This window comes from Xyrauchen texanus, chromosome 20, assembly GCF_025860055.1.
Source record: "Xyrauchen texanus isolate HMW12.3.18 chromosome 20, RBS_HiC_50CHRs, whole genome shotgun sequence".
Taxonomy (NCBI): domain Eukaryota; kingdom Metazoa; phylum Chordata; class Actinopteri; order Cypriniformes; family Catostomidae; genus Xyrauchen; species Xyrauchen texanus.
The window spans coordinates 3,270,497-3,296,397 of record NC_068295.1 but is presented as its reverse complement, the minus strand read 5'-3'; the positions used below and the strand labels follow the sequence as shown (position 1 = coordinate 3,296,397).

The 25,901-nt window shown below is 39.2% G+C and overlaps 1 protein-coding gene across 3 annotated transcripts in view; it reads left to right on the top strand.

Annotated features, from left to right (window-relative positions):
• The window catches only part of LOC127660429 (signal-induced proliferation-associated 1-like protein 2), a 212,756-nt gene that overhangs the window by 69,410 nt on the left and 117,445 nt on the right, over positions 1-25,901 (top strand). For all 3 annotated transcript variants that reach the window (XM_052150646.1, XM_052150647.1, XM_052150645.1), the window contains exons 2-3: positions 11,739-13,524; positions 24,754-24,887. In XM_052150646.1, coding sequence (XP_052006606.1) covers positions 12,135-13,524; positions 24,754-24,887 — 1,524 coding nt within the window. In that variant the 5' untranslated portion in view covers positions 11,739-12,134. The remainder of the gene's footprint in view (positions 1-11,738; positions 13,525-24,753; positions 24,888-25,901) is intronic.

Here is a 25,901-nt window from a genome sequence, read left to right as displayed (position 1 = left end):
CCTCATAATAAATCTCTGATTGACAAATTCACTTGTGTAATGGATTGATGAACTGTTGCCAATGATTGACTTATGATCAATAATATGGTAATAAACAAAACATTGTATTCTAAAGCCGCTTTTTGTATTATTAATGATGAACTCTTCTGCTACAAGAATGTAATGCATTTTAATTATCTGAATATTTTTTATTAGATATATAATTTTAAGTATTGAAAGATAACTATGTATAATTATTTCATCATTATATATTGAATTATTGTTATATGAGGGTCTTTCTCAGCAAATATTTGTATATGCGATTAAATGCGATTAATCACGATTAATTAATCGGAACATCATGTAATTAATTGGATTAAAAATTGTAATAGATTGACAGCCCTAAATTTAATATAATTCATATTCATCAAATTTAATCACAATTACAATGTCAAGGGAAATAATAAAAAACAATTATAATTTTGTTTCTGTTATCATGCTGCCCTTCATAATAGGCATATTAATCTAATAATCCCAATTATTCTATTAACTATCAAGGAAAATATTTGATGAATGTTATGATTTTTGTCATAATTGTGCAGCCCTACAAAATAAGCATTTTAATTACAATTCTGTTCATCAAAATCAATTGCACATACAATAGCAAGTGAAATAATATGCAATTATGTCATATTCCTGTAGCCCTTATTAAAAGCCATTTGGAGATTCTTAGCCGTTTAAGACGTCCGGCCCGTCAAGATTTTCTTATTTTTTATTATATTATATTACGAACTACAGTCTTGACTAACAAAGAGTATGTATTGTTTTAAAGCTTAGAAGCTCTACTTTACAGTGCATGTTGGCATTATGACCAAAACTTAACAAGTACTTTAAAATTTGCAGACAAATCATAATAATGATAATTTATGAATAATTTTACACTGCATATATTATTATAATCTATAAAAACATCAATCTGATCAAATGCCATGTGTCATATGTCGTTGGAAAGCTCTCAAAGAGTAAAACACAACCAGCCTATTTGTTTTACTCACAGACACAAATATAGTGAGTCATAGCTAAGTATATATTTGACATACATGTAAACAGGTGTTGCTTATAATAATAATAATACATTTTATTTCTGAGCGCTTTTCTGAATACTCAAAGACACTTTACATAAAATCATAAAATCAGCAGAAACAACATAAAATGGTAAAAACACTAAAAACACATCAACCTTAACTACACATTAAAAGCAATTTTAAAAAGGTGAGTTTTAGTCAATGATTTGAACGCTAGAAGGTCGGTGCAGTCACGGATTTGTTTTGGGAGAGAGTTCCAAAGTGAGGGGGCAGCTATAGAGAAGGCTCTGTCACCCCAGGTTCGATGATTTGTCCTGAGAGGTGGAGTCAGGAGGTTGGCGTCAGATGAGCGAAGGCTACTGGATGGGATGTGGCAGTGAAGCAGGTCAGTGAGGTAGGAAGGGGCCTGGTTATGAAGGGCTTTATGTGTGAGGAGGAGGATTTTGAATTGAATTCGTTGTGGGACCGGAAGCCAATGGAGGTTCTGGAGGACAGGGGTAATGTGGTCACCGGTGCGGGTGTGGGTGAGCAGATGAGCAGCAGAATTCTGGATGTACTGGAGTTTATTTAATGTTTTGGTTGAGGTACCGTATAGGATCCTGTTGCAGTAATCTATTCTGGAGGTGATGTATGTGTGGATGAGAATTTCTGCAGCGGAGAAAGAGAGTGATGGACGAAGTCTGGAGATGTTTTTGAGGTGAAAAAATGCAGTTTTGGTGATTTGTTTTATGTGGTGTTCAAAGGAGAGGTTATTGTCAAAAATAACTCCAAGGTTGCGACTTTGAAGGAATGGAGACACTGTATGGTGAGAAACTGCGAATGGATTTAGTGATAGATTTGGGACCGATGATGATCATATCTGTTTTGTCGCAGTTAAGTTTAAGGAAATTGGTGTGCATCCATGATTTAATGTCAGCGAGACAGTTGGAGAGAGTGGCGGAGGTGATGGATTTGGTGGAGATGTAGAGCTGGACATCATCGGCATAGCAGTGAAAGTTAAGACCATGGTGGCGAATGACGTTGCCAAGGGGAAGCAGGTATAATATGAAGAGCAAAGGACCAAGCACCGAGCCCTGGGGGACACCTTGGGACAACGGAGCGGTGGAGGAGGTGCAGTTGTTGATGTGGATGAACTGTTGTCTATTGGTGAGACGTATAAGTCTTATAACATTCACATTTACATTTATGCATTTGGCAGACGCTTTTATCCAAAGCGACTTACAGTGCATTTATTACAGGGACAATCCCCCTGGAACAACCTGGAGTTAAGTGCCTTACTCAAGGACACAATGGTGGTGGCTGTGGGGTTAGAACCTGTGGGGTTAGAACCTGTGACCTTCTGATTAACCTGTGACCTTTTGATTAACCTGTGACCTTTTGATTAACAGCCCTGTGCTTTAGCCACTACGCCACCACCACTCCCAGACGTGTTTTTATAAGACGTGTTTTCTCTTATAACTTCATGAAAAATAAACAGAACATAAAGCATCACATATCATTACTTAGAGGAGGTGATTCCCATTCAAACGAGCCCACACACAACGTAATCGGATGTGGAGATTATTAGATAATCAACATGAAGCACAATGTGCACAAAACATATAATGTGCGATCTGGCTAAAAACATGTTAGCTTTCCTGGATCAGATGACTTCATCGGAAATTATATAATATGTTGTCTAGCTTTATGGAACGCTAAACCAATCGTATTAGGATTCAGACTGATGTAACCAGAGGTGGAAATCCTCCAAATATGGGCAGAGAGGATCGTTCACTGTAATTACATTTGGCCACCAGGAGATGGTGCCAAGTATATGTCACTGACTCAATGATGACTCAAATGACACAGAATGAAACTGAATGAGATCTTGTTACTCATGCCTGCATGAGTAACAAGATATACTCCGGACTAAGTTAAACCAACTCCCTGTTCCCACCTCTACCTGTCAGTGGATTACCAGCTTTCTGACGGACAGGCAGCAGCTTGTGAGGCAGGGAAAATTCTCTTCCACCACCTGTACCATCAGCACTGGTGCCCCCCAGGGATGTGTGCTCTCCCACTTCTCTTCTCCCTGTACACCAATGACTGCACCACCAAGGACCGCTCTGTCAGGCTCCTGAAGTTTGCAGACGACACCACTGTCATCGGTCTCATCCGAGATGATGATGAGTCTGCATATAGAAAGGAGGTTGAACGGCTGGCTTTCTGGTGCAGTCAAAACAACCTGGAGCTGAATACGCTCAAAACAGTGGAGATGATTGTGGACTTTAGGAGGAACACCCCAACATTGTCCCCCCCTCACCATTCTAAACAGCACTGTGGCAGCAGTGGAGTCAAGTCAAGTCAAGTGGTTTTTATTGTCGTTTCAACCATATACAGTTAGTACAGTACACAGCAAAACGAGACAACATTCCTCCAGGACCATGGTGCTACATAAAAACAACAAAGGACCAACATAGGACCACATGAGACTACACAACGAAATAAAATACCTATATAAAAAACCTATATATATCTATATAAAGTGCACGTGCAAACATGTGCAAAAAGTACAGGACAGTACAACAAATTACTGACAATGAACAGGACAATAGACAGTGCAGCGCCGACCAGTACTCAGTAGTGCAAAAAGATGACAGTTTCTAAAGATGTAAACATAACATACTATGAGATAGTGTTCTATGCACATAGCAGTTATTGAGGTAGCAGACAGTTATAAAGTGACAGTTATTAAAGTGCAACTCAGGACATGTGTGTGTCAAACCAGTCTCTGAGTATTGAGAAGTCTGATGGCTTGGGGAAGAAGCTGTTACACAGTCTGGCCGTGAGGGCCCGAATGCTTCGGTACCTCTTGCCAGACGGGAGGAGGGTAAAGAGTTTGTGTGAGGGGTGTGTGGGGTCGTCCACAATGCTGGTTGCTTTATGGATACAGTGTTTTTTGAAAATGTCTTTGATGGAGGGAAGAGAGACCTCAATGATCTTCTCAGCTGTCCTCACTATCCTCTTCAGGGCTTTGCGGTCCGAAACGGTGCAAGTCCCAAACCAGGCAGTGATGCAGCTGCTCAGGATGCTCTCAATAGTCCCTCTATAGAATGTAGTGAGGATGGGGGTTGGGAGATGTGCTTTCCTCAGCCTTCGAAGAAAGTAGAGACGCTGCTGGGCTTTCTTGGTGATAGAGCTGGTGTTGAGGGACCAGGTGAGGTTCTCCGCCAGGTGAACACCAAGAAATTTGGTGCTCTTGACGATCTCCACAGAGGAGCCGTCGATGTTCAGCGGAGTGTGTTCACCTTGTGCTCTCCTAAAGTCAACAACCATCTCTTTTGTTTTGTCGACATTCAGGGACAGGTTGTTGGCTCTACACCAGTTCGTCAGCCGCTGCACCTCCTCTCTGTATGCTGACTCGTTGTTCTTGCTGATGAGACCCACCACGGTCGTGTCATCGGCGAGTCATTCAGGTTCCTGGGCACTACCATCTCACAGGACCTGAAGTGGGAGATACACATCGACTCCATTGTGAAAAAGGCCCAGCAGAGGTTGTACTTCCTTCGCCAGCTGAGGAAATTCAACCTGCCACCAGTGCTGCAGATACAGTTCTATTCAGCAGTCATTGAGTCTGTCCTCTGCACTTCAATAACTGTCTGGTTTGGTGCAGCTACGAAATCAGACATCAGAAGACTACAAAGGACAGTTCGGTCTGCTGAGAGGATTATTGGTTGCCCCCTGCCCCCCCTTCAAGAACTGTACACTTCCAGAGTGAGGAAAAAGGCTGGTAAAATCACTCTGGACCCCACTCACCCTGCCCACTACCTTTTTGAACTGTTGCCTTCTGGCCGGCGCTTCAGAGCTCTGAACACCAGAACCGTCAGACACAGGAACAGTTTTTTCCCTCAGGCCATCCATCTAATGAACAATTAAATTGCCCCATTGAGCAATAATTATGTGCAATACACAGTTTAATTTTAATTTATATTAACTGCCATTACTTACATTGCTCTGTACATAATATACTGTTTTTTGTTCTTTATATACAGATTGTATTAGATTTGCACTACGTGTGTGTATGTGGGTATGTATGAAGGTGAGTGTATGTACGTATATGTATAATTATTTATTTTGTGTTCTTTTTTGTTTTTAATTACCAATGTCTTACTGCTGTTTTGGTATTGTTTGTATTGTTGTTGACTGGAAGCTCCTGTCACCTAGACAAATTCCTTGTATGTGTAAGCATACTTGGCAATAAAGCTGATTCTGATTCTGATTCTGATTCTGATGCTTTGGAGAGAGAGCAAACCTTTAGTCATTGTTGTATGATTAGTGCTCATGTACAATTATTATGTTTTAATTGTTTGGAGAGGCTTTTGGACAATTTTGTAATGCTATAACTTTTGATTGCTTTGTCGTATCAACACAATATTTGACTCCATTACAGGTGACATGATTGGGAACAAGAAAAGCCACCTTATTTACACCCTGAGATATATAATGTCAAATAATAAATATAATTATTATTTTTTTTTTTTTCAGCAGTTTCTTAGGCTGAGAGTGTCATAATGTTTCATTATTCCAAGTAATTTACCCTCTTTAGTTTTTTGTAGAGGTATAAGCCTTTAATTTTGGGCATATCACTGAAACAGGAAATCTTTAAAAACACCTTCAGAGCTTAAAGTGTTAATGAGTGTGATGTATGTACCGTATGGTGTTATATGCTCCTGTATATGTTATATGCGACCTATTCCATCTTAATGAATTTCGGTCTTTGCTTTTCTGTTGCTTTTGATAAACAAAGTATCAGCTTTCAAATGATGTCAATATTTTCATTAAATTCAAAATAGAAATATATTTACATTTATGCATTTGGCAGATGCTTTTATCCAAAGCGACTTACAGTGTACTCATTACAGGGACAATCCCCCCGGAGCAACCTGGAGTTAAGGGCCTTGCTCAAGGGCCCAACAGTGGCATCTTGGTGGTGCTGGGGCTTGAACCCCCAACCTTCTGGTCAGTAACCCTGAGCCTCAACCACTGAGCCACCACTGCCCCGTATATATATATTTTTTTGCTCTGCGGTGCAGTGTGTCTAATCGCCCAGCTGTCACTTCAGATGGGAGCGCTGCATATAGTGCTCCTCGTGCTACTATAAAATTAACATCAAATGTGATGTTGAAAGACACAATGCCATAGGTTAAAATTAAAATATCTCATGTAATCGCCGAATCAGTGTTTCAACTGAGGGAAGACATCGATGATATCAACAACCTTCACTTAAATGTCTACATTTACCTCAGGAAAGTTCTCAGATGTCCATTAGTTTATCTTGATAAAATTAACTGTAGAGAACAGCAAATTGCTAAATATTTAAATACCATCACTGTCAGGGATGCAACATCAGATTCCGAGTGGATGCAACTCATTTCAGAAGAGTTTAAACGCTTCTGTGCCGCTGGATGTGTGATATCCGTTACAAAGCCGAAACCTTTCTATGTACATGCATAAATGCATCAATTAATGCATAAAACTCCAAATGTGATTCTGGGTCATTAAGACTCAAAATGATGGAGCAGGTCATATGCTCCTCGAATGTTCCTTAAGCTAAGCTTATATTAGCAACACCACGGTGATGGGTTTGATTCTAAATTGCATACTTGAACACACTTTAAGTTGCTTTCAATTAAAAGTGTCTACCAAATGAATACATGTAAATGTTTTCAGCCCTAGTTTCATTATATAGAAAAAAAAATCCAAGCTCTCCATTGGGGTGGTCAGACTTCAGCTTAAAGGTCAATCAAAAAAGTGACTTTAGGTAAGGTAGTTTAGAAGGATTTTCAACTTTGCAATAATTCTAACATCAACATAACAATTTTGTATAACAGCAGTAGTCTTTATATTCTGTATTTAACATATTCAGCAGCTCTTTGCCCCCTCTTATGTTGAGTACACTGACAAAAGCATGTACATTTAAGCTAATCTTTATGTGTCCCATATTTCCCCTCCAGATGTTGTTTATCCTCTTTTAAAAGATGGCCTCAAAATATAAATGTTGTGCAGTGGTTTAAAGTACACCAGACACTGAACCAAAGACAGGATGTAGTGCACATCCTTCCTGCTTTTATAGGCAGTGGATAAATAGAAATGAAGATTAGTGGTTCTGTTGCAGAAAAAAGCCTTTATGTTGTAGGTCAACCAGTATGATGAATTTAACAGATTTTCTGTCAGTGCTGATAGCAGTGTCGGGTTATGTTACAAGATACTATATAGCGCATTATGTTACTATTTTACGATGCATGAATGTGGCACTCACGCGATATTCATGAAACATGAAAAAGCCATTAGGTCATCAGGGGCACCTTCCCAACCCGCAAATTATGAGCTGCACTGCTGAGCTCAAGTGAATGTTGAATGCTGGTGAGCCCACAGGGAACCTTTGCACAAGGATTTTATATATACATTTTTCATACTGTATATTTAGGGCTGTATCCATTTCGTCCACAATGTTCTAAACGTTGGTCAAATTTGTAATAAAAAAAAAAAAAATGGGTTGTTTTTAAATTAATTTTACATATGCCATCCATCATCCTGAAAATATTGTTTCATCCATGTGTATGTTTATGTGTATGTATTGTGTATACACTGGTGGTCAAAAGTTTGGAATAATGTACAGATTTTTCGCTGTTGCTGTTTCGGAAGGAAATTGGTACTTATAATTCACCAACGTGGCATTCAACTGATCACAATGTATAGTCAGGACATTACTGATGTAAAAAACAGCACCATCACTATTTAAAAAAAGTCATTTTTGATCAAATCTAGACAGCAGCATCACTCCAACACCTTATCCTTGAGTAATCATGATAAAGTGATCATTTGGCACTAGAAAATCACTTGACATTATATCAAACACAGTTGAAATATATTTGGTTTGTTAAATGAAGCTGAACATTGTCTTTGTGTTTGTCATTGAGTTGCCACAGTATGCAATAGACTGGCACGTCTTAAGGTCAATATTAGATCAAAAATGGCAAAAGAAAAGAAAAAAAGAAACTCGTCAGTCAATCAAAAAAAAAAACCCTGAAGATTTCATACAAAGGTGTAACTACAGTCTTCAAAGACAAAGCACAACTGTCTCTAACATGGACAGAAAGAGGATGTGGAAGACCAGATGTACAACTAAACAAGAGGATAAGTACATCAGAGTCTCTAGTTTGAGAAATAGACGCCTCACATGTCCTCCGCTGACAGCTTCATTGAATTCTACCTGCTGAACACCAGTTTCATGTACAACAGTAAAGAGAAGACTCGGGAGGACTTATGGGGAGATTTGCAAAAAAAAGCCACTTTTGAAACTGAAAACAAAAAGAAAAGTTTAGAGTGGGCAAAAAAACACAGACATTGGACAACAGTGCTACAGGAAGTGTGGGGTAGAATGTAGGAGAAATGGGCTGGAGTAAAGATCTGAGCGACTTTGACAATGGCCAAATTGTCATGGCCAGACGACTGGGTCAGAGCATCTCTGAAACGGCAAGGCTTGTGGGATGCTCCCATTCACCAGTGGTGAGTACCAACCGACAATGGTCCACGGAGGGACAAACCACACACCGGCGACAGGGTGTTGGCGCACAAGGCTTATCGTTGCACGAGGGCAAAGAAAGCTATGGTCCGAACCGACAGAAGGTCTACTGTGGCACAAGTCACAGACCATTTTAATTATGGTTACGGCAGGACTGTGTCACAACACACAGTGAATCGCTCCCTGATACGTATGGGGCTGTGTAGCCGCAGTCCGCTCAGAGTGCCTATGATGACCCCTGTACACCGTCGAAAGCACCTACGATGGGCACGTGAGGGCCGGAACTGGACCTTGGAGCAGTGGAAGATGGTCGCCTGGTCTGATGAGTCCCGTTTACTTTAACATCACTTGGATGGTCGGGTACTTGTGGGCCCGTATACGTGGGGAAGTGATGGCACCAGGATGCACTGTGGGAAGACGACAAGCCGGTGGATCTGTGGGATGTGCAGGACCAACAAGTCCGATCCACAGCGGCTCCACCTCGCAACTTACAGTACTTTAAGGATCTGCTGCTAATGTATTGGTGCCAGATACCACAGGACACCTTCAGGGGTCTTGTAGAGTTCATGCCTCGGCGGGTCGGCATTGTTTTGTTGGCACGTGGAGGACCAACAGCATATTAGGTGGTCATAATATACACTCATCAGTGTATATACACTCACCTAAAGGATTATTAGGAACACCATACTAATACTGTGTTTGACCCCCTTTCGCCTTCAGAACTGCCTTAATTCTACGTGGCATTGATTCAACAAGGTGCTGAAAGCATTCTTTAGAAATGTTGGCCCATATTGATAGGATAGCATCTTGCAGTTGATGGAGATTTGAGGGATGCACATCCAGGGCACGAAGCTCCCGTTCCACCACATCCCAAAGATGCTCTATTGGGTTGAGATCTGGTGACTATGGGGGCCATTTTAGTACAGTGAACTCATTGTCATGTTCAAGAAACCAATTTGAAATGATTCGAGCTTTGTGACATGGTGCATTATCCTGCTGGAAGTAGCCATCAGAGGATGGGTACATGGTGGCCATAAAGGGATGGACATGGTCAGAAACAATGCTCAGGTAGGCCGTGGCATTTAAACGATGCCCAATTGGCACTAAGGGGCCTAAAGTGTGCCAAGAAAACATCCCCACACCATTACACCACCACCACCAGCCTGCACAGTGGTAACAAGGCATGATGGATCCATGTTCTCATTCTGTTTACGGCAAATTCTGACTCTACCATCTGAATGTCTCAAAAGAAATCGAGACTCATCAGACCAGGCAACATTTTTCCAGTCTTCAACTGTCCAATTATGGTGAGCTCTTGCAAATTGTAGCCTCTTTTTCCTATTTGTAGTGGAGATGAGTGGTACCGGGTGGGGTCTTCTGCTGTTGTAGTCCATCCGCCTCAAGGTTGTGCGTGTTGTGGCTTCACAAATGCTTTGCTGCATACCTCGGTTGTAACGAGTGGTTATTTCAGGCAAAGTTGCTCTTCTATCAGCTTGAATCAGTCGGCCCATTCTCCTCTGACCTCTAGCATCAACAAGGCATTTTTGCCCACAGGACTGCTGCATACTGGATGTTTTTCCCTTTTCACACCATTCTTTGTAAACCCTAGAAATGGTTGTGCGTGAAAATCCCAGTAACTGAGCAGATTGTGAAATACTCAGACGGCCTGTCTGGCACCAACAACCATGCCATGCTCAAAATTGCTTAAATCACCTTTCTTTCCCATTCTGACATTCAGTTTGGAGTTCAGGAGATTGTCTTGACCAGGACCACACCCCTAAATGCATTGAAGCAACTGCCATGTGATTGGTTGATTAGATAATTGCATTAATGAGAAATTGAACAGGTGATCTTAATAATCCTTTAGGTGAGTGTATCTGACCAATCAGAATGTATCTGGGTCAACTTCGAGCAATTGTATGTCCCAGGGGTTGAATTTTTTCTTTTTGATACATGAAAGTCAAATTAAAACGAGCTTGGAATCTTTTTACTAGGCCCTCATTTATTTATTTTTGTACTTTTCAATGGCCTTTTATGTCTAGATTTGAATGTTTTTGCCTTGTCTCAGACCCAGATTTTAAATTATGAACAACCATTATAAAAATAATGACATTTTTAAAACTATCTATAAAATGAATTGCATATTTACAATAAACAAAGACTGTCCCACATGTGACATTTCCACCACACCAAACAGTTTTGCCCCTTGTAAAGTTAGTTTAGTGTACTTATGAACCAGTCAACAAAATTGTCAGTGAAGACCATGCTTGAGATGAAATATGAGTGAATTTAGGATATATAAAATGTTAGCTGTGAAATTAGACTCAGCAAATTTAAGATGTGCTTTGGTGCGAATTGCATGATTTTCAGAAAAAATGACAAATGACATACATCTCCTGTGATGCATGCACACACACTGTTGGTCATTTTTAGTAGACATAATAATAAAAAAGCTAGTTTGTGTATGGAATGTTTTCAGTGCTAAAAGTGCCCGGATTTGAAGAAACACCCATTTAAAAATAGGGGCAATATATACAAAGATAAGGGCTGTTTATTGTACATCTTCATATAATTTTATCTCTTATCCTGTTATATCTTGTGGCCTGTTGAAACTTTAGCTACTGATATTTGGCTTACTGTGTTGTTCTGAAAAGTTAAGTGGACTTGAAAGACAAAAGTATCTTGTATCTCTTGGAGGATGTGTTGCATTTCAGATGATACCAGGCTACTGCTGACAAATAGTGAAACATTTTAATAGACAGTTAAAAAAAACACAGGATTTTCCTTTTGGGTTTTTCTTTCTGTATGATTAACAAAAACACTTGAATCTCTGCTTAGACCATAAAAGTATACGGAATGAAATGGCCATTTATATTTGTAAATCATCTCTTTATGGGAAGACTTTTTGAAAGGAGTCATCAGGCCTATTTTATGGCACACACCCTACTGCTTATCTAACAGTCTTACATTGTTCAGTAGTCATAAGGATGTTTTGAGAAAGGCAACCCACTGTTCTCTTAAAGCATTAGAAGAGTATCTGAATCAATATATTCTGCTGTTCTCTGTTCAAAACCTTAATATGCTTTTGTTTCTCTCTTTGCTCCCAACAGATCTCTCTCCTCCAGCTGTCGTCCTAAATTAGCTGAGCTCTGTGAAAGGAGAGCTGTTTCAACTGACCCCTTCTGCTCCTTGAAGCTCCATTCGTCTTTGAGACCCAAATGTTGTCTGTCTCTCTGCAAAGTGGTCATTTGTGAAGAAAAATGGACTTATAGTGAAGGCCAGCCCTTCATGTGGGGTAATTAACTCTAGGACGTCTCCTAAGCTTGTTGTTGAAGCTGGCCTGGCTTCCATGAGACTCAAATGGGTGACCTATGACAATGTAACTTATGAGGGGAATTGAATTCCTGTTTACCCAAGCAGCTGCAAGCAGGATATGCGCTTGAGGCACAGTATCGACGATAAAGCAAACCTTCCGCCTTCAGTCGCTTGAGGGCACCTCTAACGTCATGCAGTCATCAGAGGAATTGTTCAGCAGGAAACTGAAAGCATTGAATGGGAGTATGGGACATCCAGCTACCAACATCCAATGCAAACTGGATGGGGGTAGCAAAACAAATGGTACACCTGCCATGCCTAAAATGGGGGTGCGAGCCAGGGTGACTGATTGGCCCTCAAAAATGGAAGGTTGGGAAAGTCGAGGGGGGCCCAATTATGAGAGCGTCATCACTGCTTTTCAGAATGGACAGCCAGACCAAAGTATGGAGGTTACTGATTTAGGTGATGTACCTCTCGAGCCAGATTACTCTGATACAAAGTATTCTCTTAGTGACCTTTTGAGTCGATCCCCTTTAAAGGGGCTTCATCCCATTCGACAGCGGAGTAACAGTGATGTGACTATAAGTGACATTGATACAGAAGACATAATGGACCAGAACGCTGTCAACCCAAACACTGGTGCTTCTTTGCATCGAGAGTACGGAAGCACGTCCTCTATTGACCGACAAGGTCTCGGCAATGATGGCTTCTTTACCATGTTGCGAGGATACAGGATCGACAATTTAGAGCATCGTAGCGCCCCACCTGTCGGCTTTCCAGAACTCCTACACTACAACACCACCCTCTCCCCAAGCTTGCAAACGGCTGCTCAGATAGCCCGTGGCGAGATCGTCCGCATCTCAAGCTACGACTACGTGGACAGCTCCCTCCTCTACAGCCGCGAAAGGGAAAAGTCCTTCATGCAACGCCTCAAGTCAGAGTCCTCTGAAACATCGCTTTTCAGGAAGTTAAGGACTATAAAGAGTGAACACGATGGTCTGCGACTCTCAACCGACCAGGATGACCGTCCTCCGCTCAGTTTTCAGAAGTGCTTTGCTCACTACGATGTCCAGAGTGTACTCTTCAATATAAGCGAGGCTGTTGCCAATCGAGTAAACCTCAGTCAGAGGAAGAACACAACCACCGGTGCTTCTGCAGCCTCACAGTACCAAGTCCTGGGAGTTGCTCAAGTTGGTGGGAATTCCATTGCGCCTGCATCCATGTTCGAATCACCCCTGGGCAGTCGGGAGGACCTTAACCCCAAGGAGAACCTGGATGCTGATGAGGGTGATAGGAAGAGCAATGGATTGGTGCTAAGTTGCCCACATTTTCGCAATGAGATTGGGGGAGAGGGCGAGAGAAGAATCTCGCTCTCCAGGGCCAACAAAGCCAACTACAGTGGTGGAGGAGAAAACTGCTCTTTTGAGTCGTCTTTAAGTTCTCACTGTACCAATGCTGGTGTGTCCATTTTGGAGGTACCACGGGAGAACCAGCCCATCCACCGTGAAAAGGTCAAGCGATTCATCATCGAACACATCGACTTGGGAGCATATTATTACCACAAATATTTCTACGGGAGAGGTAAGCCTTATCATCAAGTATGAAAAAGCATGTGATGGTTCTTACTCGTTGAAATCAATGTGAAACTGCGTTCAATTGGACGGAAAATTGTGGGGGTGGTTAAAAGTGGCCTCTGCTGTGTGTGACAGGTGGTTAAAAATTAGAGGGTTTGGTGATGTCAACCAAAAACAAAGTTGTTTTTGAGGAGGAGCAATTTATAAAATCTTGTTGAAAGATTACAAGGACAAACTTTTCTTTTTGACCAGAAAGTGTTTTTAAAAAGTACATTTGAGTCAATTTTGATTTCATGATAGATAGATAGATGGATGGATGGATGATAGATAGATGGATGGATGGATGGATGGATGGATGGATGATAGATAGATGGATGGATGGATGGATGGATAGATGGGTAGATAGATAGATAGATGGGTAGATAGATAGATGGGTACATAGATAGATGGGTACATAGATAGATGGATGGAGGATGGATAGATGATGGATGGATAGATGGATGGATGGATGGATGGATGGATGGATGGATGGATGGATGGAAGGAAGATAGATGGATAGATGGATGGATGGATGGATGGAAGATAGATGGATGGATGGATGGATGGATGGATAGATAGATAGATAGATGGATGGATGGATGGATGGGTGATAGATGGATGGATGTGTGATAGATAGATAGATGGATGGATGGATGGATGGATGGGTGATAGATAGATAGATGGATGGATAGATGGATGGATGGGTGATGGATGGATGAATGAATGGATGGATGATAGATAGATGGATGGATGGATGATAGATGGATAGATAAGAACATAATACATAAGAACTGACTCAATAATACTTTGATACAGAAGAAGCAGAAGACTAGGCTGAACTGACAGATGTTTAAGTTTATGAATAACTGAAAGTCTCTGTTGACAGCACTTGTAAATACCTAGAATGTGCTGATTGAAGCGGAGATGTTTATCTAATGTAATGCCAAGATACTTCAAATGTTCCACCCTTTCCACCATCTCTTCATATGATGGCATAGATACTTCAATAGTTCACTGATACATCACAAAAAGGTAGCATGATGCCAGTCAATGAACAGATCAAAATCATTTACAAATTGGTCTAAATGATTCATTAGCGAGTTGGTCTGCAAAAAGTTTTTTTTTTTTTATCTGCATCCATCAATCACAAATCATGTTCATGGCACAGTCATGGAACGTCACATTAGAGATGATATTTTTTTTTTGCGAAAGATAAACATGAAATAGGATGAAAGCCTAAATATGAAATGCCAAAGATCAATATATACAGAATATATATATATAATTCATTATTTTGTAGAGGGGGTCAAAATGACAATTTTCACTTATGATTTTGGAGCACAACTATAGGTAAACAAAAATATAACCTTAGAAAGGTGGCAACATCTTTAATTTATTTCACACATGAGATAGATAGGCCTATCACTAGTTTCAGCCAATTAAATTATTACAAATCTAGTGTCTGTTAAAGCACATCTCTCCACTGAATGCTGTTTAGAAGATTTAGGCACCAAAACAATCGAAAGCTTTGTTCGGCATGATGTTTGTTTCACATTCTGAAGAGAGCAACACTTGTGCCAGGGATGGAGGTGTGAGATTTCTCTCCTGTCTCTGGTCTGTGATTTGTCATGTGAGAAATGACCGAGTGAAGAGCAGCTGTTCCCCTCAGAGGAGCGGCGGTGCCGTTAAATCCAAGACAGGGGCGACGGGGCCCTCTCCTCACACTGCGGCCCCACTGCTCTTTATTAAAACACCTCGTTGTGTCTGGGAACTCGAGGAAAGCGATACCTCGACTCATACAACACAATGTCACCCGTGTTTGAATGAAAAGGTGTCTGCGGCTGTCGGACTGCTTTTTTCGGTGTGCATGCACATCTGTATAGTCTTGAGAGGATTGCGTTTCCATTCCTAAGCTCTGGAAAACAGCTGCTATACAGAAGTTCATCTTTTGCCTTGGAGTATGCTGAATAATGAGTGGCAGCCTGTGGGTGAAAGCTACGATTGTATCCTGCTCATCCACAGGCTTTCTACCCATGGCGAATGAGCCAATTACGGCTCAGCTCAAATGACAATAAATCATGTTTGCCAGCTTGTGCTATTGGGAAATGGATAATTATCCACTTGTGCCATTTCGACAAAGTCCTATCAGGCAGAAAGTCTCAATTTCCTCTGTGCAGTGGAACGCCATCTATTTGTGCGGGGCTGAAAGTAAGACACTGGCTGGTATTGTGCATTTAACAGTAGATTTGAATTACTGTTGAGAGTGGAGGGGAGTTAAAAGTGAAATTGAAATCGAAATTGAACTTGTTACTTTGTTAATACATGTTCCTGGTCATATAGAGCGCAACATTTGTGTTCCAAAATTAAAAATCCCATTCATTTTCTCCATAGGGGAATTGATTTTTAACAATAACTTATAAACCGTTAACGTGTTGATACGCAATTCCCCAGCACGTGGTAGTGACGTCATTCTGGTTACATTTAATATGTAATTTACCATCTATAAATGTAATTAATGTTAACAAATTATACATCTTGTCAAAGGTCTAAGGGTTCAACATTGATATCCGATCTCTGTTTCTCGATAGCAATCCTCCAGAAACAGTGATTGAGTTATTTGTGCCGGAGTACAAATGAAAACATGCAATATCAAAACGGGACTTCATACCTTTATTATGAAAACACGATCGGCAGATGAATCCAGTTCAACACACTTGGGTCAATCGTCCATGACAAGCGTTCAATGAAAAACATCCAATAGCACTTTTTGTTCTTAAAAGTGATAAATCTGAGAACTATTGATATATTCTCCATTGTTTACATGAGATCTCTCCTGAAAGAATTACCCTTCATCATCGTCTTCAACAAACTGCAATCTGAGCAGCATTCATGTTGTAAAACTGTAGATGATCTTATATATTAGAGTCTCATAAACAAAACGAGCCCGTCTCCAAAGTCTATTTTTAAAAATGGGGCGTAGTTTTATTCAGAATAGCCGATCAGTGCCGTCAGATTTTGTACGCTTCCAGCGATTTTACAGAGTAAAAAGCTGCAGGAACCTCATTTTCTGTTCGATCATCTTCAAATTTGAAACGTAACTTCTTCAGACTCATGGCTTTGAGAACATTGTATTTCTGGATTGTCTTGGCACTTTTATTATTGTTTATTTAATTATAAAAACATGTTCAGCACAAAATATTTCCATTACTAAAAACTTCAGCTTCTCTAACTTTAATAAATATCAACATATATTAATTCTGAAACTTGGGAAATAAAGCCCAAAGTGTCGTCTTTCAAAAGATACTTCAACTGTGTCCATACTCCAAAGGATCCCGTAAATACAACCATTTAAGTTCAGGTATGTCATTTTCATGGTTTGTGCTTAAAAAGGGGGCGTGTATCAACAGGTTAAAGACAAACCTACCGTGAGCTCTAAGGTTGTAAAGCGATGGTATATGCATCAGTCTGCATTATTTTAACTTCATAAAAATAAAAAATAAAATAATGTTTAATAGCAGAATTCCTGCTGAAGAACTTCACCACCTGTAAATCCACGGCAAACAAGCTCTGCAGCAACCGCCCGCTCCTATGATGCGCTGTGAATGACACAATCAAGTCAGTCTCTCTCCACTCTCAAACTACTTGTGTACAGTTGAAGTCAGAAGTTTACATGCACCTTAGCCAAATACATTTAAACTCAGTTTATCACAATTCCTGACATTTAATCATAGAAAACATTCCCTGTTTTAGGTCAGTTAGGATCAATACTTTATATTAAGAATGTGAAATGTCAGAATAATAGTAGAGAGAATGATTTATTTCAGCTTTTATTTCTTTCATCACATTCCCAGTGGGTCATAAGGCAAGGCAATTTATTTATAAAGCACAATTAAAAAGAACAATTAGTAGACCACAATGTGCTGTACAATTCTTATAACATATGCAAAAGCAAAACATACAGTATGTTATTATACACCAATATTATTAAGATTCAACTTTATTGTCATTGTGCAGAGTACAGGTACAGAGCCAATGAAACACAGTTGTTTTCACATATCCCAACTAAGCTGGGGTCAGAGTTCAGGGTCAGCCATGAAACGGTGCCCCTGGAGCAGATAGGGTCAAGGGCCTTGCTCAAGGGCCCAACAGTGGTATCTTGGCATTGCTGGGGCTTGAACCCCCAACCTTTCAGTCAGTAACCCAGAGCCTTAACCGCTGAGCCACCACTGGCCTATACAAATTCTACATAGTGCCAAACTGTTTTACTCACAGACTAAAAGTATACAGCATAGAGTTACAAAGCATAGGGATCTGTATTTCCTCAGGTAATTTAATCTTCATAAAGGAGTGTGTCTGACTTTTGAATGGATGAAGGGAAGTCGGGATTCGGGCGCCTGCTTCCAGGTCCTAGTGCCTTCCGCATTTAACCTCTGTCAGTGCGACTTATACAAAGATGCAACTTATCTGTGTTTTTATGCTTTTAATCAACCACTTCAAATCAATAGTTTTATATTTTTCCATTGTTTTTGACTCAATGATGTCATTCACAATGCTTCATGGGCATTTAGTTCATTTGCTCATTTAAGATGTAAAGTTTTGTACTTTTGTACGATTTTTCGAAAACTATTTTTTTTTTGCTTCAAATCAAAGTTTGTAATGTTCTGATTTACCTTGGAGCTGGTTGGATTTGTTCATCCTTTAGAACACTTTTATGAAACCCCTATGGAAAAATAAATGGGGGGAAAAAAACGTCCGGATCCAAGATGGTCAAGTAGTGTTATTCCATTTCTGCAGAAGTCACCTTGGCCGTGTGTGCGACTGGTTAATGTTAATAATATGCATGCATAAATGTGACTATACTTGAGACTTTTAGGTGGACATGTCAAATCTTGCATCCGATCGTGTAGCATCTCGGGTAAGGGGGCATGAAGGTTAATGGAATCAATGTTACTCAAGGTGATAAAAGCAGCATAGAAAAAAAAGGGTGTGAATGGAGACAGCGACTCTCTCGAGAGACACGTTGACAGGCCTGTCCTTTCCATGTCTCTGGAGAGATGTTGATGGGATGATGATGCATTATGAAAGGTCGATGAACTGAATGTTAGATTGAAGTCAAGAAACCATGATCCTGGCAGAACGTCTGGAAAATAAGAGCAGCTTTTCGATCACGTAATTACAAACATGATAAATGCATTCAAGCTAAAGTATGAAATGGCATTTCCGTTTTCCATAATCCATTTTACTTCTGTAAGGTGACATTTCTGAGAAAATCAGGATAATCAACAAGAAAACAATGAAGGCTGGACTTTATCGATGTTCAGATTTTATCGAACATTTTATTTTGTGTTACATGGAAGACATATAACGTCTTAGGCGTTTGGAACAACATGAGGGTGGATAAATGATGACGAAATTTGTGTGAAATACCCCTTTATTCACCATGGTTACAGGCTCAGAGTGCTGTGTTTCCTGTTAAGCGTCCGCTAGTTGATGTGTCTACAAATTTACGTTTCACGTTTTGCCTTTGTGTGACGAGGGTAGCTGTAAGTTCATTGGTTTTCCCAAACAATCCCTGCTGGAAAAACTAGGTCATAGCAGCTTAATTTTGTAAAACTGGTTTTTGAAACATATTAGCTGATTTGTTTGCAATTTGCAATTTGTTTTGCCTTTTTCACTCAAGAAATGTCCAAGGTTCCCACAGCCATGAAAAACGTGAAAATGTTAGGGGATTATAAAATTGGGATATCTAATGCCTCAAAAAGTTGCGTAATTTAATGCAATCTTAAAAAGTCATGGAAATGTCCATAGAGAGTGTACATTTTTGTAGTTTTCCTCTGCTTAGAAATATCTCATCAGCTAGATATAGCTCTAAAAACTTGCTCGCATCATAATGGTTTCTAATTTGTGAGCGAATCCTACTTTTGAATTCAGTGACCAAGTTTACATGCACTTAAGACAATGTTTTATTCCAGGGTTTTTGCAGAAAGCGGCGTTCTGAAACATCATGCAAACCTCATTTATACACACCAATGTAAAATATTGATGGTTCCTCACAGTCACGTATATGCGCTTGTACACTGGGGGAATCCCAGAGTTTTGCGTAAGAGGAAACCCCACTATTGTTGCGTAATTCCGCGGCAGTTTGCAATGCAAAGTTAAGGAAACAAAAAACAGCAACAGCTCTGGAATATCTGGAAATAAAGTGGAGCGACGAAGAATAAAATAGCAAAGTCTTCCTCGAATACCATGTTTTTTTATTTACACAAGCGATGCAGGGTGTGACAGGGCGGAGGGCGGAGCCGGGTCGTGATTCTACACACCCGGTCCCTTATCAGGCTAATTAAGCCTCTGAGAGGGATAAAGGCCGACTGCGGACGGTGGTGCGACAGAGAGAGAGCATTTACGGGCAGCTGTCCATCATATGTGTGTGTTTATGTCTTTTGGTTCAGTTTTATATTAAAATATTATTTATATTGTCAAGCCAGTTCTCGCCTCCTCCTTTCCCTTTAACCTCCCTTTACACAGGGAAATTACGTTGCTGTGGAGAAAACTGCTTACTGACCGAGCCGCATGTGTACGTCGCTTATACGGAGCATGTAACTGAAAACGCCACTTTCTTGCAATAACCTGATTTCTTGCAATTAGCCGCTTTCTGGTGTCCATGTAAACATAGTCGATGAACAGATCAAAATTTGTCATTTACAAATTGGTCTAAATGATTAGTTGGCGAGTTAGTCTGTAAAATTATTTTTAAAAAATCTGTATCCAGCAATCACAAATCACTGGAAATGTCATGGAAAAGTCATGGAATATCATATTTTGGAACAAAAAATGGTTGTGTATTAGAGATCAACCGATCAACTGGATTTTGCCGATAATGATAACTAAGGTGGTGGAAAAGGTTGATAACCAATTATTTGACAGATAGTTTCAAAAATAGAATTAAAGAATGATTTATAGAAGTTTTATTAGTCATTCCTTACTATGATGACCAAAGACTCAGATGCTAAAGAGTCCAAAATAAATAAAATCCCAGATGCTGTTTATTGCTAAACCAAAATCCCAATAATAACCCCAAGAAATGAAGATATGTCACATAATGTGGGACTTTTAACTGTAAAGAAGCCCAAAACAAACCTGGGACTCTTATTTTGAAATAACGAAGACTTGGCTCCATTTTAATGCTCTATATTTAAGTATTTATCAAATTATGCTTTACCAGAGGAGGTTTAATGAGGAATAAAGTTTATTATTATTCACATAATGTGAAGTTGGAGACACGATATAGTATGTGCTTACGGGGCAAGCTTCCAAATAATCGCTTTTTTCGTAGCATTTCCTTGCTTCAATTTAGATTATTTTTATCAAGTCAAAATATGCATTGAAGTGAGGATAAAAATCTGGATGTGTAATGCTAATAATGAAAGATTGAGGAACACGGAGGAATAAAAAAAAAAAACGATTAGCAACTTTCAGCTAGGATTTTTTAAGATAATCGATATTTCCGAAAAGCAACTATCGGTACCGATTAATCGTTAAAACCGATATATCGGTCTAACTCTATTGTGAATGTTATTTTATGTTGACTTTAACAACTCTGAAATAGTTTGTTGATGGTAGATGTCAAATTAAAAAAACTTTTTTTATAAATATATCTTGGTAAAACCATGGTATATATATATATATATCAAAATTCAGTGGAATTACCATAATCCATCTGGACCAAGATTCTCTGCCAGGTTGAACCCAAGTTTGTGGATGGTACAGATCAGCTGATCAACCATCTAGACAAGCTTGGATAAGCCAGCTACCAGAATCTGGTATTAACTCAATTCGCCAGCATTGTTTTGTAAGGATTAGAAGACAGTCTTTGTCACATTCTTGTGGTCTTCATCATAGATGTAGGCGTTAACCTTGTGAAACTCTTAAGGTGCTTTATAGAGGATGAGATCAAATGCATCGCCGCTGAGAGAATCTCTTGTCGTTTCTTGATTCTCTGTGATTCGCCCCTGGCTATGAGTTGAAGAGCTGTTTGCTGAATAGCTGTTATGGTCTCTCCTCTAATGTGGATAACCTGCTGTTCCAAGTTATATAATGCCATGTGTGCTTTTAGTATGGTGCTACAGATCATACAAACTAATATCATTTTTGCCCCGTATACTTGATTTTTTTTTTTTTTTCATTTTAAATCAATATGCATTATTCTAATGTTTCCATGCTTTTGTACATGTTGCCAATCACATTGCATCATTTTGGCAGTGGGTTTCGACATGGTGTTCATATGCATGTTTGTCTCCAAAGGGGCTTACTGAAAATGGTATCAAACAGAAAGAGGTTAAGCCCCGTCTGCTGTGTTTTAATCTGTGGCAGACCCCTACAGAGCTGTGAAATCAGACATTATAGTTCTTTATATGACACTGATGTGAAATATGTGACGGCGTGCCCTAGATCAGAGCACATCCTTTATGTGTGGAAAAGCTAGATCAACTGTTTATTCATAATGACATGGAGAATCAAATCAAATGTGTGAAATTTGGGATTTTGCTGTGGATCTTTTACATTTTAGTCTGGGGTGGTTCTTCAACTTTGAGCATTTCTGACAATGTGGACTTCTATAAAGGAAATCTCATTCAAATATTTCACTAGATTGTTTTTTATTTTTTAATTTGGCAAAATTATAGCTTGATTGGAAATGCCGCCCAATAAAAATATTCAGCTCACAAGTTACATTTACTTTGAATTTCTTTGTAGTCTTCAAACAATACACGTATTTCAACTCAAGCATGCTCTTCGCGGACACTTTTGTCCACTTGGTTAAAAACTACACTAACTTTTGAAAACAAAAATACCAAAAAAATGATTTTGTGCAAAATTTGTTTGGTGTGGCTGAAATGAAGCATGTTATTTTCAGAAAATAATTAATGAAATTGTTTGTTTATTTCACATTGTTTTATTTAGATTATCATATTTTTAAACAATAATAATAATGGATTTTCATAGTCTAATATGGGGTCTGGGATAAGGCAAATGTATACATAAAAATTATTTGAAACGTAAAGAAATGAAGATGATGAAGTCCTGTTAAAAAAGTTTTTCATTTTAATGAGACCTTCATAAAACAAAAAGAAACAAGTTGAAATTTGTTCATTTTAATAAAAATGATCCCTGAAGTTGAAGAAACACCCTCTTACAGATGTAATATAGAACGTGAATGTTGGGGCAAAATCGTGGCAATAGGGCACAATATAGGGCTTAATGGAATATTCTCGTTTCAATACAGGTTAAGCTCAATCGGCAGCATTTGTGGCATAATAGTGATTACTCAAAAAAAATAGTTTTGACCCATCCCTCCTTTTCTTTAAAAAAGCAAAAGTCAGGGTTACAGTTAGACACTTAAATTGGAAGTGAATGGGGGCCAATCCGTAACCCTAAATAACCCTAATATTGACTGTAAAAATTACAATTTAAACAACTTCACAGCTCAAATAATACATACAAATAATTAATGTAAGTGCTTTTATAAAATGATAATCTTCACATTTCTGCTTTTAAACCTGCCAAAACTGGGGGTATTGTTTTTGCTTTTATTTTTTTAAAGAAATGAAGGAAAGAGTTGCAATAACTTTTGTAGTAATCAACATTATGCCATTCTTCCACTATATTATTTACGGATTATTTTTTATGTAATTTAACATATTTGCAACACTATTTGCAAAGTTTGGGACATGTCTGAATAGTTTTATTTTCTAGTAATAAACTTTAAAATTGTTGTGAATTACAGGTTTACACATTAAGGCTAGCATAAATAACGCTGTGGGGTCTAACTAGTTTGGGACCAAATATTGTTTTGTAGTCAGGGCAGGACTGGGAGGAGAAATCAGCCTGGGATTTTGGCAACTGTTTGCTGTCTTTTTCTGCATATTGCGGTGCCGTTTTGCGGCCCATTCGGCACATTTCGTGGACGACCCACCGGCCCGCTCGGTTCTCCCAATGGCCAGTGTACCCATGAATGGCCCCAAAGTGCGTCGGCCCACTGGGAAAATGCCAGTTTTCCAGTCCAGCCCTGTTTGTAGTTATTGATAAACTTATATTTACCATATATTTAAGATATACAAATATATCAATATAATACATATCTATATAATTGATATATAAAAATAAATGGTTCAATGATTGAGTTTGATGAATATCAAGAAAATTTTATTATTGTTTTTCCACCGTGCCTTTGAAGAGGTCTAAATCAGTGGTCGACCGATATGGGTTTTTCAGTGGTCGATACCGATATCTAGAGAGCAGGATGGCTGATTTAAATGCAGATACTGCACAATTTAACAGCAGCAAATCATTTGTACACAACATTTCTAAAGTGAACCCATGTCGGTCGACCACTAATTTAGACCACTTCAAATGTGGAGTAAATTTGCATAAACTTGAAAAGAAAAAAACTTTGTTAACAGCAAGTTTTGACTGTCCATTGCCAAACTATTGGTAGAATTTTGATCTGACAAAAGGGACAAGTTAATTGGCCAAGCAAACATTTGTTGGCCGATGCGATAACCGAAAAATGGCCTAATATTGGCCGATTAATCAGCCTGGCCGATATATCGGTCTTTCACTACTCATACCATTGATGACACTGATTTTAATTGTTGGATAGGTCAAATAAGTCAAAACCACTGAGTTGGGACAGGACACAATCTTGATTTAAAGACATTTTGTGGTTTTAAATAATGTTGTTAGAAATTCCCTCAAAGAACCAATGGATTTGTACCTTTTATTTCTTTAAACAAAATGATTTAAGACACCAGATTCTACATTGTTAGTGGAAAGTGCCAAAATCTTCTGTTTATTTAGTTTCTGTCCATTCATTCACCAAATAATAAAAGTAGCTGTCTCATATAAACCCATAACAACATGGGATTTGCTGGTGGTCTGTAGACCTTTATAGACGGGTCCTTCATCTTTCTGGGAATACTCGAAGTCCTGCTGTCGTCCTGTCCCGAGTGCACATCTCTTCCACATGTCCTCCCAGATAACCAGCACCAGTGAGGCTGTGGAGTTTAAATAGCTTACTTCCTGTCGGGCTCAGAGAATTCTCCTTCCTGTCAACATGAGGTCACTTTGTTGTGTATTCTAAGAGTGTTATCTGCCCTCCTTGACCCTGACTTCATGCTTGTATTCCCGCATTAACCCTCAGAGCACCAGAATTACTTCGGGGTGGATGAGAATTTGGGTCCGGTGGCCATCAGCGTGAGGAGAGAGAAACTGGACGATGGAAAAGATAAGGAGGGAGCGCAGTATAACTACCGGATCACCTTCAGGACGAGTCAGGTAAATGAGTAGTTGACACATGGACTTTTTAGGTGGTTTAATGGATTCTGGATGTTTTTAGATGCTTTAACTGGTCACCATTTCTTTGAAGTTTTTCAGCCTTTTTTAATGAACTTTTTTGCCAACTTGGTTATGTCAAGCTCTGCACAAATAATCATTATATTTGTGTTATTTTCCAGTATAAAATGTCTAAAAATCCTTAAAACAAGATACATTTACTTTAGAAGCAAAATGACACATGATATAAAGTGTTGTTTTTAGAGAAATCTAACAAACGTGAGGTATGTTTGTGCTTAAAACAAGTTCTTGTTTTAAGCACTAATGGTAAATGGTTCTGCACTTATATAGCGCCTTTTTTAACCTTAGAGGATACCGAAGCGCTTTACACTTTGTCCCCTTCACCCATTCACACACCCATTCACACACCAATGGAGGCAGAGCTGCCATGCAAGGCGCTAGCCTGCCATTGGGAGCAACTTGATGTTCAGTGTCTTGCCCAAGGACACTTCCGCATATGGAGTCATGTGGGACGGGAATCGAACCGTCAACCCTGCGATTAGTGGCCGACCCGCTCTACCACCTGAGCCACAGCCGCACAAACATATCTCAATTTTGTTTGATTTCTCTAAAAACAACACTTTATATCATATGCCATTTTTGCTTCTAAAGCAAATGTATCTTGTTTTAAGGATATTCAGACATTTTTACTGGAAAACAAGACCAAAATATTCAATATGATCCTTAAGTCACTCCACAAGACTCAATAATTGGTCATAAAACCTATGGACTATTTTTTACTGTTTTATTACAAGTTATTATTTATGAACAAGTCATTTTTGAAAATGGACAATTAGATAATGGCAATATATTTAAATAGTATTCCTGTCCACTTTGTTCGTTGATGCGCTTTGAAGACAGTCACACCTCAGGACAATTTTTACATTTTTCTTGAAATCATTAATAATTTTGTTCATAATAAAATCTGTGTTCTTAGCTGTCCAGCCAAACGAGGAA